At 39.4% G+C, this 15,814-nt stretch overlaps 1 protein-coding gene across 3 annotated transcripts in view; it reads left to right on the top strand.

Moving 5' to 3' along the window:
* LOC138966703 (GTPase IMAP family member 4-like) overlaps nt 1–12,625 on the top strand; it is a 62,119-nt gene extending 49,494 nt beyond the window's left edge. For all 3 annotated transcript variants that reach the window (XM_070339013.1, XM_070339014.1, XM_070339012.1), the window contains exons 2-5: nt 6,419–6,888; nt 8,097–8,252; nt 9,608–9,792; nt 11,182–12,625. In XM_070339013.1, the coding sequence (XP_070195114.1) occupies nt 6,426–6,888; nt 8,097–8,252; nt 9,608–9,792; nt 11,182–11,784 (1,407 nt within the window). In that variant the 5' untranslated portion in view covers nt 6,419–6,425 and the 3' untranslated portion in view covers nt 11,785–12,625. The remainder of the gene's footprint in view (nt 1–6,418; nt 6,889–8,096; nt 8,253–9,607; nt 9,793–11,181) is intronic.
* The last annotated feature ends 3,189 nt before the right edge of the window (nt 12,626–15,814 follow it).

The raw sequence follows: 15,814 nt of genomic DNA, 5'->3' as shown, positions 1-15,814 counted from the left end.
GTCTTTGATGACGTCATATCCGGCTTTTCGTGAAAGTTGAGGCGGCACTGTCACGCCCTCGTTTTTCAACCAAATTGGTTGAAATTTTGGTCAAGTAATCTTCGACGAAGCCCGGACTTCGGTATTGCATTTCAGCTTGGTGGCTTAAAAATTAATTAATGACTTTGGTCATTAAAAATCTAAAAATTGTAAAAAAAAATAAAAAATTATAAAACGATCCAAATTTACGTTCATCTTATTCTCCATCATTTGCTGATTCCAAAAACATATAAATATGTTATATTCGGATTAAAAACAAGCTCTGAAAATTAAATATATAAAAATTATTATCAAAATTAAATTGTCGAAATCAATTTAAAAACACTTTCATCTTATTCCTTGTCGGTTCCTGATTCCAAAAACATATAGATATGATATGTTTGGATTAAAAACACGCTCATAAATTAAGTTAAAACAAAGAGAGGTACAGAAAAGCGTGCTATCCTTCTTAGCGCAACTACTACCCCGCTCTTCTTGTCAATTTCACTGCCTTTGCCATGAGCGGTGGACTGACGATGCTACGAGTATACAGTCTTGCTGAAAAATGGCATTGCGTTCAGTTTCATTCTGTGAGTTCGACAGCTACTTGACTAAATATTGTATTTTCGCCTTACGCGACTTGTTTACATTTAGTCAAGTTGTGACTAAATGTTTTAACATAGAGGGGGAATCGAGACGAGGGTCGTGGTGTATGTGTGTGTGTGTGTGTGTGTGTGTGTGTGTGTGTGTGTGTGTGTGTGTGTGTGTGTGTGTGTGTGTGTGTGTGTGTGTGTGTGTGTGTGTGTCTTTCTTTATTTGGTGTTTAACGTCGTTTTCAACCACGAAGGTTATATCGCGACGGGGGTGTGTGTGTGTGTGTGTGTGTGTGTGTGTGTGTGTGTGTGTGTGTGTGTGTGTGTGTGTGTGTGTGTGTGTCTGTGTCTGTGTCTGTGTCTGTGTCTGCAACATGTGTGTGTGTGTAGAGTGATTCAGAGTAAACTACTGGACCGATCTTTATGACATTTTACATGAGAGTTCCTGGGTATGATATCCCCCAGACGTTTTTTTCATTTTTTTCGAAAAAATGTCTTTGATGACGTCATATCTGGCTTTTTGTAAAAGTTGAGGCGGCACTGTCACACCCTCATTTTTCTATCAAATTGATTGACATTTTTGTAAAGCAATATTCGACGAAGGCCGGACTTCGGTATTGCATTTCAGCTTGGTGGCTTAAAAATTAATTAATGACTTTGGTCATTAAAAATCTGAAAATTGTAATTAAAATTTATTTTGTATAAAACGATCCAAAGTTACGTTCATCTTATTTTTCATCACTTTCTGATTCCAAAAACATATAAATATGTTATATTCGGATTAAAAACAAGCTCTGAACATTAAAAATATAAAAAATATGATCAAAATTAAATTTCCGAAATCGATTTAAAAACAATTTCATCTTATTTCTTGTTGGTTCCTGATTCCAAAAACATATAGATATGATATGTTTGCATTAAAAACACGCTCAGAAAGTTAAAACGAAGAGAGGTGCAGTAAAGCGTGCTATGCAGCACAGCGAAACCACTACCGCGCTAAACAGACTCGTCAGTTTCACTGCGTTTTGCATAAGCGGCGGACTACGGTCATTGTTAAAAAATGCAGTGCGTTCAGTTTCGTTCTGTGAGTTCCACAGCTTGACTAAATGTAGTATTTTCGCCTTACGCGACTTGTTGATAGTTGTTGACATCCGTAGGACATGGGTGGCCGAGTGGTAACGCACTTGCGCTCGGAAGCGAGAGGTTGCGAGTTCGACCCTGGGTCAGGGCGTTAGCAATTTTCTCCCCCCTTTCCTAACCTAGGTGGTGGGTTCAAGTGCTTGTCTTTCGGATGAGACGAAAAACCGAGGTCCCTTTGTGTACACTACATTGGGGTGTGCACGTTAAAGATCCCACGATTGACAAAAGGGTCTTTCCTGGCAAAATTGTATAGGCATTGATAAAAAAAATTGTCCACCAAAATACCCGTGTGACTTGGAATAATAGGCCGTGAAAAGTAGGATATGCGCCGAAATGGCTGCGATCTGCTGGTCGATGTGAATGCGTGATGTATTGTGTAAAAAAGTCCATCTCACACAGCATAAGTAGATCCCTGCGCCTTGAGTCCGAGTCTGGAGATACGCGCGCGATATAAGACCACAGGCGGAAGGTATCGTCCACTGGACTACTACTATCACAGAAAGACTACAAGGTACGTCACTCACCTTCGAGTCTTCTGTGTTCTTGGAGTCGCTTCCTGGGGAAAAATATTGTTCAAGACGGTTTGCCTCTTCCTACAGTCTGTGTAAGGTCAAATAAATACAGTTGAATGATTGTTTGAACTGTATGTACCTTTAATTTTCAGCTTCCGTCCGTTGCAGGTTGTTTTTAACCATCATTTGGACGAATCTTCGTTTGCGAGCCGCTAATATCCACTTGGCGTCAAATCATGCATCCGCACCGAATATGCATACCAGCGCTCATTGGTCTAAAACATATGTAAATATTCTGCAGCAAAGGGAAGCTACCCACGGGAAAATAATCATCGAATATCCTGTTATTAACCAATGAGCGCTGGTATGCATATTCGGTGCGGATGCATGATTTGACGCCAAGTGGATATTAGCGCCTCGCAAACGATTACCCGCTTCGCCGGGTACCGGCTTCGCCGGGAAGAAGTAGAGCCGAATACCAGGCTGCGCCTGGGACCCGGCAAACGCCGGCTTCGCCGGCGCACGAAGGAAAGGAGATAAACGCGCAAAACACTGGAGACCTTCTAAAAATAGTAACGTGCAGTGACCTTCTAAAAATAGTAACGTAGTAACGGGAATATGGATTGACGCCACACGGAGGAAGGGAGATAATCGCGGCTGAAAACACTGGAGAAGATAAAGAAGAGTTACTGGTCTAGGATCCCGACAACAACAACAACAACAAAAATCGGTTCAGCGCGCACAGTGCTGCGCGCTGAGAGCACGTGTTGAAATATCTCATCGATGAGGTTGTGTCCGGGGTGTAACTGAATACGGTGTCCAAATTTGAAAAAGATCCACCGAGAACTTTGGCCGTGCATCGCGAACAGACAGACAGACAGACAGACAGACAGACAGACAGACACTAGTCGTATATATATATATATATAGATGCCTCACCATTGCATAACGGATACATTAGTTTAAACTCAAGCTGAAAGAACTCATGCTTTTGTAATAACAATACAGCAACTGTCTCTGCTAAGTTACCGAGGTTTATCAATAGTATATGTATCATAAGTATGTCTATTTAGCTTTCCCTGAGTCGATCTTTTCGGTCTTCATGAGGAAAATGTGATGTTACAAATTTCAATTTTTCCCTGGTGAAAAATGTATAATGCTCTGGTTAATTTTTGTTTGTTGCTTGCGAAACAAGTCAGATATAGTGCACATTGAGAAAATAATGTGGCAATCGATGAGAACTGCATATTTATTGTAGATGCACACCAGTTTGCTTGTGTAACTGCTGTTAGTGTCAACATCAACAGCAACGTCAAGGCATAGCTAGTAGGTAACTTCACACAAAGACAAAATCAATAACACAAATTGTAGGTTATTGGAACGTTTAATTATGAGAAAACATAACGTGACATTTTTGAGGTACTTTTAAGTAGACAAACAGACAATTTGATGTGAATTATGAACTTATGTATGGATCGAACATTGGAGTTTCCTTCTTTGAGCCATGTGACGTCAGAGTCCGACAAAAACTCATATTAAGGCGGCTAGCAGAGACTACAAAAGAGTACATGTTTTGTGCGATCAATCGATAAAATGAAAAAGAAATGTAACAGTCGATCGATTCATAAATGTTTGTTTGAATGTTTGACCTTAAATATGACATTTTACCCAGATCTCGAGAGTCACTGTTCACCTCGAACGGTCTCGGAGGAATACTGACTGTCTTGATCTTTGTAAAATGTCATATATTGATCAAAAATACAAATTACGTACAATCTAAAGTGTCGCGCTTGCAAGATGTTGACGAGGCATTGATTAACGACCTTAATTAATCATTGCCTCGCCAACACCTTGCAAGCGCAACAATTATTAGCTAAGTTCATAATGCATATCAGAAGTGTCTGTCTGTTCCAAATGAAGACAACTACGGATAGCGCATCCTGTGTGTGGATGTATGTAACTGTATTCCATGTACCTTGTATGTCCCTGGTGTACAGAAGACACATTTCAAATTGACTGTAAACCAACATTAACCTCCAACTTGCAAATACTCCAACGCCCTTCTACATTAATCGCCATAAAAAACTGAACACATGCATGTGTTTATTTTTTTATGGCGATTAGTGTATAGTTTGCTTTGTGATGAGGCCACCAGGAAAAAAATAAGATGTTGAAGTGAGTGAGAGCAATTTCTTTTTCCAGGTTACATTTTTGCTAATCTCATTGTATTCCCACTCCTTTGCCTGACAAAGAACCCCAGAACCTCACTGCTCTGGTGACTCTGTGATAACTGGTGGAGATGCTGTGGATAGTATTGATGGAGTCTGGTGTCTTTGAATAGAAGGCTGAAATGTATTGAGCAAAGTCGACTTCACTTTCCGAAGCTTGCCACACGAAGCTTTGGCACTGAAGTTTGGTGAAAACTTTAGGCTCAATTCAAGAACATACTTGAGGGAAAAATTTAAATAAAAGCAGCCATACATTTTTTTAAAACCCAAAGACACAAAAAATAACATCACACAAAAAGAGTGGCCTATGACAATGTCAAGTTGAATTCAGTTTTACTCTATCTAAAATATTTAATAAAAATCACCTTTGAAAAACTGTTCAACGCCCTTTATTGGAGACCATATATACCAGGGTTGTTTGAGTCTAGTTTTTGTCCCATTATTCTAATTTTTTGAAACTATATATATAGCATGTTTCAAAACGGCATAGCAAATTGCCCTTTGACTGGCAAGGGTTTCCTCTTGCTATGACTTCTTCGGAGCAAAATAACATATTTGAGGCATTTAAGCATACAGACCCCTTTTCTCTTTTTATATTTAGTCAAGTTTTGACTAAATATTTTAACATCGAGGGGGAATCGAAACGAGGGTCGTGGTGTATGTGCGTACGTGTGTGTGTGTGTGTGTGTGTGTGTGTGTGTGTGTGTGTGTGTGTAGAGCGATTCAGACTAAACTACTGGACCGATCTTTATGAAATTTGACATGAGAGTTCCTGGGTATGAAATCCCCGAACGTTTTTTTCATTTTTTTCATAAATGTCTTTGATGACGTCATATCCGGCTTTTCGTGAAAGTTGAGGCGGCACTGTCACGCCCTCATTTTTCAACCAAATTGGTTGAAATTTTGGTCAAGTAATCTTCGACGAAGCCCGGGGTTCGGTATTGCATTTCAGCGTGGTGGCTTAAAAATTAATTAATAACTTTGGTCATTAAAAATCTGAAAATTGTAAAAAAAAATAAAAATTTATAAAACGATCCAAATTTACGTTTATCTTATTCTCCATCATTTGCTGATTCCAAAAACATATAAATATGTTATATTCGGATTAAAAACAAGCTCTGAAAATTAAATATATAAACATTATTATCAATTTTTTTTTTTCGAAATCAATTTCAAAACACTTTCATCTTATTCCTTGTCGGTTCCTGATTCCAAAAATATATAGATATGATATGTTTGGATTAAAAACACGCTCAGAAAGTTAAAACGAAGAGAGGTACAGAAAAGCGTGCTATCCTTCTCAGCGCAACGAATACCCCGCTCTTCTTGTCAATTCCACGGGCACTGCCTTTGCCACGGGCGGTGGAGTGACGATGCTACGAGTATACGGTCTTGCTGCGTTCAGTTTCATTCTGTGAGTTCGACAGCTACTTGACTAAATGTTGTATTTTCGCCTTACGCGACTTGTTTTATGCTGTTATTGTTCCATTCAGACTGGGATAAATAGGTGACCTATCCATTTTTTACAATCCTTTTGAAAATGTTAACAAATAACGTGTTAACAACAGTATATTGTTGGCGAACATATAGCAGTACGGATGCATTCTGTACTTGTAAGTAGAAACAAGGTGAGACAAAAAATCTAAAAAATATGCGTATATGGGTTCCTGGACTAAATTGCATGCACAGTTTGAATGAGAGAAAATCAATTCTTGCTTCTTTTCGTTTTTGTGTTTCTTTGTTTTTGTGTGTGTCTATTCTATTTTGTCTTGTTGCACAAAATCAGCCCACACATCTTCCGAGTATTTTCCTACACACCTTCAATGATTCCTTGTTCATTCCTGGATGTGATTCTACCTTCTCCTCTTCATTTTGTTTCCTTCCTTCAGTTATGTTCTCGGTTCAGTGGCGCTGTATCTCTCATCAGGTTTAAAATGGCGTCGGGAGGACAATACCAAGGACCTCCACAAAGTGTCGTTGGAGGAACACAGTTATTCTCTATGGGTGATTACCAGACCGATTCAGGAATCCGAGTCCTAGTGTTCAACGCTGACATCACCAGCATGGAAGAAGACGCCATCGTCAGCAGTGACACAGGAAGTTTGGAGCAGAAGGGCGGGGTCTCTAAAGCTATCGCTGCTGCTGCGGGCGAAGACCTCGTCAATGAAGCGAAGCAGTACGTCAAGCAAAACCGTTCTCTGAAGATGGCAGAAGTTGCGGTCACCACAGGAGGCAATCTTCGATGTGGGAAAGTTCTGCACACTGTTGGACCTCGCTGGTCAGACTTCAAGGATAAGGCCGAATGTAAACAACGCCTGGCTGACACCGTGTTCAAGTGCCTGGAAGTGGCTTCTCAACAGGGACTCACGAGTCTTGCTTTGCCTGCCATCAGCTCAGGTGATTTGCTTGATTGCCTTTTTGAACGAAGTGTGATCAGGTATTTGAATATCTGCATTTGAGTAAAAGGGAAATACAGATAGAGAGAGAGAGAGAGAGAGAGAGAGAGAGTGTGTGTGTGTTCGTGTGTGTGTGTGTGTGTGTGTGTGTGTGTGTGTGTGTGTGTGTGTGTGTGTGTGTGTGCTCGCGCGTGTGTATGTGTGTGTGTTTGAGAGAGACAGACAAACAGACACAGACGGAAATCGAGTGACAGATAATAAACAAGTCGCGTAAGGCGAAAATACAACATTTAGTCAAGCTCAGTCAAACTCACAGAATGAAACTGAACGCATTGCATTTTTTCCGCAAGACCTGTCCACCGCTCGTGGCAAAGGCAGTGACATTAACAATCCAGAAAAACGCGGTAGCGGTTGCGCTGAGGAGGATAGCACGCTTTTCTATATCTCTATTCTTTTTAACTTTCTGAACGTGTTTTTAATCCAAACATATCATATCTATATGTTTTTGGAATCAGGAACGGACAACGATTAAGATGAAATTGTTTTTAAATCGATTTCGGAAATTAAATTTTAATCATAATTTTTATATTGTTACTTTTCAGAGCTTGTTTTTAATCCAAATATAACATACTTATATGTTTTTAAAATCAGAAAATGATGAAGAATACGATAAATGTAATTGTGGATCGTTTTATAAAAAACATTATTTTAATTACAATTTTCAGATTTTTAATGACCAAAGTCATTCATTAATTTTTAAGCCTCCAAGCTGAAATGCAATACCAAAGTCCGGCCTTTGTCGAATATTGCTTGGCCAAAATTTCAATCAATTTTATTGAAAAATGAGGGTGTGACAGTGCCGCCTCAACTTTTACAAAATGCCGGATATGACGTCATCAAAGACGTTTATCCAAAAAATGAAAAAAAATGTCCGGGGATATCATACCCAGGAACTCTCATGTAAAATTTCATAAAGATCGGTCCAGTAGTTTACTCTGAATCGCTCTACACACACGCACGCACAGACACACAGACACACACACACACACACACACACACACACACACACCACGACCCTCGTCTCGATTGCCCCCTCTATGTAAAAAGAGTCTCTGTGTGTGTGTTTTGTCTGTGTGCAAGACAAGCAGACAGACAGACCGACAGAAGGAAAACAAGAAAGTTGAACCAGTAGTCATTTCCCCTTTCCAGGCACCTTTGGTGTACCAGAGGAGGTGTGTGCAGAGAGTTACTTGTCAGCCCTTAACAGATTTGACAGGCCGCTGGAAACCACCACACTCCATCGCATCCTGTTCGTCGATACACGTGACTCCATGACTGCTGCCATCATCTCTGCCTTCGCTAAAGGTAAGATCTCTCTTCTTCTTCTTCTTCTTCTTCTTCTTCTTCTTCTTCTTCTTCTTCTTCTTCTTCTTCTTCTTCTTCTTCTTCTTCTTCTTCTTCTTCTTCTTCTTCTTCTTCTTCTTCTTCTTCTTGGTCTTCTTCTTCTTCTTCTTCTTCTTCTTCTTCTTCTTCTTCTTCTTCTTCTTCTTCTTCTTCTTGTGTCTTCTTCTTCTTCTTCTTCTTCTTCTTCTTCTTGTGTCTTCTTCTTCTTCTTCTTCTTCTTCTTCTACTTCTTCTTCTTCTTCTTCTTCTTCTTCTTCTTCTTCTTCTTCTTCTACTTCTTCTTCTTCTTCTTCTTCTTCTTCTTCTTCTTCTTGTGTCTTCTTCTTCTTCTTCTTCTTCTTCTTCTTCTTGTGTCTTTTTCTTCTTGTGTCTTCTTCTTCTTCTTCTTCTTCTTCTTCTTCTTCTTCTTCTTCTTCTTGTGTCTTCTTCTTCTTCTTCTTCTACTTCTTCTTCTTCTTCTTCTTCTTCTTCTTCTTCTTGTGTCTTCTTCTTCTTCTTCTTCTTCTTCTTCTACTTCTTCTTGTGTCTTCTTCTTCTTCTTCTTCTTCTTCTTCTTCTTCTTCTTCTTCTTCTTCTTCTTCTTCTTCTTCTTCTGCGTTCCTTTTCTGCGACTCCCACGTACACTTGATGGCACGAATGGGCTTCTAAGTTTATACCCCCCCTTCTCATTGAGGCAGCCATACTTTGATTCCGGGAAATGCATTCTGAGAGATTTTGGTTTTATTCTTACAACCCACCAAAGTCTAAAATGGATAAGAAGACCTTGTTCGTGCCCACCAGGTCTCGCGCGTGAATGTAAGGGACTAGCAGGTCTGCACATAAGTTGACCTTGGAGAAAAATCTCCACCCTTAACCCACCAGGCGCTGGCGGTATTCCGACTACGAATCTTCCACATGAAAGGCTGACGTCCTAACCAATAGGCTACGCGCCTGTCTAATATAAGATCAAAACACAGACAGACAGAGCGACAAACGGACAGACAGACACACACACATACACACATACACAAATACACATACACAACACGCACAGACATAAATAATACATACATACATACATACATATACATACATACATACATACATACATACATACATACATACATACATACATACATACATACATACTTACATACATACATACATACATACATACAAACAGACAGACATACGCCGAGAGGGAGAGAGAGAGGCTTTATCAAGTAACTGTGCTGTGAACTAGGTATCAGGCTATCGCACCACGTCCATTCCTACAAGAGCAACACAACACAAGGCAGGTGCTGTATATATATTTGTTGTGGGGTCATGTGTTACAGGTCTCAGTGCTAAACCGGACAAAGTACTGAGGGTTGTGCTGGTTGGAAAAACAGGCGTCGGCAAAAGCGCCACGGGGAACAGCATTCTCGACAAAACTGAGGCCTTCACAGAACATCGCGGCTTTGATGCAATGACACAGCAAAGCCTACTTGACGTCAAATTGACGCCTGATTTTGAATTACAGGTAAAATGGTAAAATGGAAGTTTTTGTTAAATTGACATTTGTGGGAGGCTCTATATTCGGCACCCTAACTTTGAGGGGTCTCCACATGGGGTTTTTTCCTCCAGAAAAAAGTAATAGGACGATAAAGAAAAAAGATGAGAATAAATAGGTACTCATTGGGAGTTTTTTTATGTTAGTGCTGGTTAACTTTAAGTCGATTTAAATCAAACTGCGGAAACATTGTCCCCATAACAGCATACTGTTTTTATATTGAGACATTCATCACACAAACAATAGATTATTTCAGCACGTGAACACAATACCAGGGAAAATATTCACCAACACCCTTTAGTTAAAAAACAAACATAACCAAAGCTCACATCTAAAAGAAAACTCAAACAATTTGTCAAAACGATCACGGTGTACAGTTAGAAAAAGAACAACATAATGCAGAAAAGAATGCGCTGAAGGTACCATAATTTGGATGGTTATTTAAATGCAAGACGATTCTACAGTAAACAAGGTACGGTCAGCAACTCCCAGCCCTGTTTAAGACAATTGGAATATGGAAATTATTATCGTAAATTATTGCAGCAAAAGCATATTATGCCCGATATAGGGCTTTTGGAGTGAGTCAATATAGGATCAATCGGGTGCCTGCAGAAATCGTACACTTTAAAACCACTGATACAACAAAATAGATAATATTGGCAAAATGGCTGCTTTCTTGTTGAAAAATCAAACCAGAAAAATGGAGATAAATATTGTCCAGTAGCGCCCGTGTCTATATACTCGGACTGTTTCCCGCACTAAAATCAGTAAAACAAAACAGAATGCCCTTTATTTTGGAGCGATATAAGAACCTACCTAATAAAGATCTCTCTTCCTTACATATACAGGGCCGGACCCAGGGGGGGGGGTTCCAGGGGTTCCGGAACCCCACCCCTGGAAAAAGCATGTACCTTGCTTTGAGTGTTGTTGGTTTTTTTAATAAATTGTGTGTGTTTCTAACAAATTTTATTCAATAGTTTTAGCACCAAAACAATGCTGCTCTTAACCCTCAAAACAAGGCCCAGAATGCACCAAATTGCACAGATTTTAACCGTTTTTCAACAATTTTCCGGGGGAGCATGCCCCCGGACCCCCCTAGTTCGCGCGCCTGCTTTGCAGGCGCGCGCTTGTGGCTTCACCACTTTGCTGATTTGCCCCCCCCCCAAAAAAAGGAGGAACCCCCCCCTTACAACTCATTTGGTCCGGCCCTGATATAGGTGTTATCCCAAACAGTCGAATATAGTTCCAGTGTGCATTCGTTTAAGCGTTAGTAAAGTAACGTATTTTTACCATCTTTCTAATGAAATGGGTGTTCAAGAAGATACAATCACATTAAGCAATCTTCGTTTTGTGTTTCAGATCGTGGACACTCCCGGTCTGTTTGAACCCTTAAATTCTGCTGACAAAAAGGATACAATCAACAAAATTCAAAAGGAAATCATAAGAAGCCTGGCACTCCTGATGCCTGGTCCCCATGCAATCCTGGTTGTCCTCCGAGGTGACGACCGATTCACACCTGCTGAAGTCTCGGTGTACCGCGAAATTAAGGAGCTTTTCCCTGACTTACAAGATTATATGATAGTCGTCATCACTCACACAGAGAGTGATGAAGTACTAAAAGGACTTTTAAACAGCACTAAGGACCCCGCATTCAAGCAGCTGCTGACAGATTGCAATGGAAGGGTGGTTGCAATCGACAACAGGTCAGAAAATAAGCAGTTCCAAGCTAACCAGCTCATCGAACAAATCAAGGGCCTGAAAGCAGCCAACAAGGGAAACCACTACTCAAACGACATTATCATGCGTTGTTATAATCTCATGCTGACCACTAACAGAAGTTTAGAAGAAATCAAACAAGAAGTCATTGCCGGAAGAGTTGAAGCACTGCGAAAAGTGTATGATGACCCTGAGACCAAGACTTTTTTTCAAAATTTGGTAGCCAAGTTTTGCACCATCCTTTAAGCTGGACTCAACTTATCACATGCGCATCTTCCGCTGATTATTGAAAGTTTCCTGCTTTCTACACGTTCTTTGTTTGTTTTCTTGTCTTTTTCCATATTATTTGAAGTCTGCTTGCTTGTGTTCTTTGCAGTAAACTAAAGAACACTTTAGTGGTTTTATTTTTATTAAAACTTGGTTAAAAAGCAAAATAATTAAAACAAATATGTGTGAATATGCATTTCTTCAATGAAGTAACTGAGTTTGACAATTTCAGTTTAAGTCTATCTGGTTTTATTTGTGTTGTGCATAGCTACTGTTTGTGTACATGTACTTCGTAAATCGACTTGTTCATTTGTGAAAAGAGTTGATTAATGAGTTTTCATTTTAGTTGCTGTAGTTTTAGCACTATAAGTCGCAGTGGTAGTATTTGTAACAGTAGTAGTGCTGGCAGTTGTTGTTGTTGTTGCTGTTTTGTTTGGGGCGGGGATATAGCTCAGTTGGTAGCGCGCTGGATTTGTATTCAGTTGGCCGCTGTCAGCGCGAGTTCGATCCCAGGTTCGGCGGAAATTTATTTCACAGAGTCAACTTTGTGTGCAGACTCTCTTCGGTGTCCGAACCACCCCCCGTGTATACTACATTGGGTGTGCACGTTAAAGATCCCACGATTGACAAAAGGGTCTTTCCTGGCAAAATTGCTTAGGCACAGTTAATAATTGTCTACCATACCCGTGTGACTTGGAATAAGGCCGTGAAAGGTAAATATGCGCCGACATGGCTGCAATCTACTGGCCGTATAAAATTTCATCTCACACGGCATCACTGCAGAGCGCCTAGAACTGTACCCACGGAATATGCGCGATATAAGCTTCATTGATTGATTGATTGATTGATTGTTTTTTTGTGCTTGTTTATTTTTTACAACTTTACTAACGGTTCAAAGGCTGTTTGTCCAGAGTGACTGGGATGGCAAAGCCTATTTGAAGATATTTTCTTTTTTTACTATATTGTGCAGGATTTCTTCTTTTTTTGTAAAGAGCTGGGTTTTTTACTATAACTTTTTTTTTAAATCTCTTTTAGGGGAGGTTTTTTTCACATGTAAAAGTTTTACATTACAGGACACAGACAAGGGAGCAAATTCATAAAAGAGAATACACGTTTTACACCCGGGGGGGGGGGGGGGGGGGGTTCGGGGCTCGGTGGTCGCGGTAACAAGAATGTGTTCGAAAAAAATAAAAAAAGAAACAGCAACAATAAACTAGCCGTTGCTTCCTGCCATGCGGGCAAAATAATCAATTTGTTTTATCAATATATATGTAAGGGTTACATCACAACATGCATATTCAAGCGCCAATCTGTGTAAATTGTATTCAACGTATTATTTATAACTGCGTTATATTTTTCACAAATAAATCCTTGCTTAATATTTCCACTAAATGACGGGAAATGAGGGATCTTTTTCTTCATTTTGAAAATATAGATGTGGTATTTGGCACAAATAATTAACACATCAAAACCTTGATCGGTAACTACATTGCTCGCCACTTGCTGTTGTTGTTGTTGTTGTTGTTGTTGTTGTTGTTGTTGTTGTTGTTGGTTTAAACATAAGTTTATTTAACAAAGGTTACAATCATGACATGTATACAAAATACACAGGTAACAGCAACAAGCTAGAAGCTTATAGTGGTGTTCTTGCATGACAGTACAACATAAGGCGGTAACGGCTGAACAATTCGTCTCAATAAACCAAATCTATTAATAACGTAATAAACGTTGCATAATAATTATAAAGAAAGACAGTAAAAGGAAGGAAGGAGGGGAAGAAGAGGAATAAAAAGAAGAGGGATGGGTAGGAGATGTGTAGAAATTAAAGTTGTTGTCCGGCTTGTGGAGCATTGATTCTGGTTTGCCCAAAGCGGCCTGAACGTTCAATGAACGAGTGTACTGTGCAAAAAAATGTTTCTGTTCAAATCTAGAGAATACTGTCTGTCTCCGTTTAAAAGGTGGGGGAGGTGAATGATGTGATTAGGGAGGGTATGTATGGTTTCTTGACGTGCTTCGCGATAATTTGGACAATCTAGTAGAAAATGTTTTACGGTTTCGGACGGGAATCCGCAGTCACAAGATGCATCTGTAGCAACGTGTCGTCTCACTAGATCGTTATTAAGATCACTTATATATAGCCTGAGCTTACAGTGAATTGTTTGTGACATGCGATCTCCAGAATAAAAATATCACGGCGGACTTAAATCGTTTTTTGACAAAAAGTGCTTAAATTCACTGAGGGAGTCACTAAGTTGTATATAGTCTGGTAAAGAATTCCAGAGTTGTGTTGTAGATGGGAGAAATGAGTTTCTGTATAATTCAGTTTTAAACGATGGAACTTTCCTGTCTAGAGGTCTGCGCCGGTGATATGGGTTATTAGTTGATATTAATGGTGGCAATATCGCAAATAAGTAGTTTGGCTCCTTGCGGTGAACGAGCTTGTGAAATAATATCAATTTATGACGTTTATCGACGATGTCGTTTATGTAAACAAGAAAAAGGAGTGGTCCTAGAATGGAGCCTTGTGGGACGCCTGTTTGCACAGGTAAGTAACTGTTGCTGTTGTTGTTGTTGTTGTTGTTGTTGTTGTTGTTGTTGTTTTTGTCATCGTTTTGTTTTTGTTGCTGTTGTTGTTGTATTTATACTTGGATTGCTCAAGATTTATCTGTTGTTGATTTGAGTGTGAATATATTTCAGCAAACACATTTTCACCTTGACATACGCACATATTTTGGTTAACATTTATATTTCCTTAATATGTGTACCTGTATTACTGTTTTTAAGTGTAAAAAGAAGAATCTTAACATGGCTTGCTGTGTCAAACCAGTTTAAGAGAGCTGCTTTGTTAAATATTGAAATGCGATCGAGGCGTCGCTTCTATTCAAAAGTGAAATGTCTTACGTCAAAAGCGAGGAAACCAAAAACGTTTCCAGAATTGTGTTTGTCTTATGATTATTAGCGTAATCAAGAGTGGTGGCAAATGTTTTCCGAGGCCTCAGCAGCTGGCCTGTGGTTTGACCCTACCTCATTAAATGAGATTCATATGTGTGAAGGGGTGGTTTACTTTTGACACTTACGTAGGAACAATTCAAACATTTGATTTAGGCAGTATGATTTGTTTTGTTTGTTTGTTAGGTCATTTTCTGTTATAAATGTGTGTGTGTTTTTGTTTTTTGTTTTGGTTGGTTGGTGGGTTGGTCGTTTTTGTGTGTGTGTGTTGTTTTGTCTAACCTCTAGAAATATTTTTACTGAAAGTTGTACATTGATTTGTTGATTAAATTTGAAGCGGGGAATGCACCAAGTTCCTGAAATTAAACTCGATTCATTGGAGACGCTCATCAAGAGGTTAATGAGGTTGAGTGGGTTTTTTTTCTCTTATTTTTTGTCTTTAACACATTGGGAGTGAAAACGATTTTGAAAAACGTTAACTCGGTAATAATCAAGTCAAGGATTTTCATAGTGCACAATTTTTCAACGCTTGATTAGCTGAGTATGAGATTATCTGCCTGATTTTTTCCTCAGTCTTACTGGATGTACTTAGTTTGATATTCAGTATCCATAATGTCTAATATTGAAAAACTGCCATCACACACACACACACACACACACACACACACACACACACACACACACACACACACACACACACACACACACACACACACACACACACGAAAAATATTATTTAAAATTAATGTTCATGTCCATTTGCTTTCCTCTTACCGACCTGTTCAGATGTTTCCGTCAATAAAGGCCCAAAAGCATTTTAAAAAAATGTGTAGGCTATTCGTTTTTAGGGAGACAGTTCTGTTCCGTCGCGATATAACCTTCGTGGTTGAAAACGACGTTAAACACCAAATAAAGAAAGAAAAGAAAGAAAGATAATCTGCACATGGTTATATTTGTTCTAGAGTAAACCATGTAATGGAAAAAATATATCGTAAACTACCTTGTAAGCCCCCACCCACCTTACTTTGTGCAGAATCTTTTCCTCGTAAGAAGTAGCGGT

This window comes from Littorina saxatilis, linkage group LG5 (assembly GCF_037325665.1).
Source record: "Littorina saxatilis isolate snail1 linkage group LG5, US_GU_Lsax_2.0, whole genome shotgun sequence".
NCBI lineage: Eukaryota > Metazoa > Mollusca > Gastropoda > Littorinimorpha > Littorinidae > Littorina > Littorina saxatilis.
Note: the sequence above shows the minus strand (reverse complement) of the source record. Positions and strands in the feature narration are given on the sequence as shown.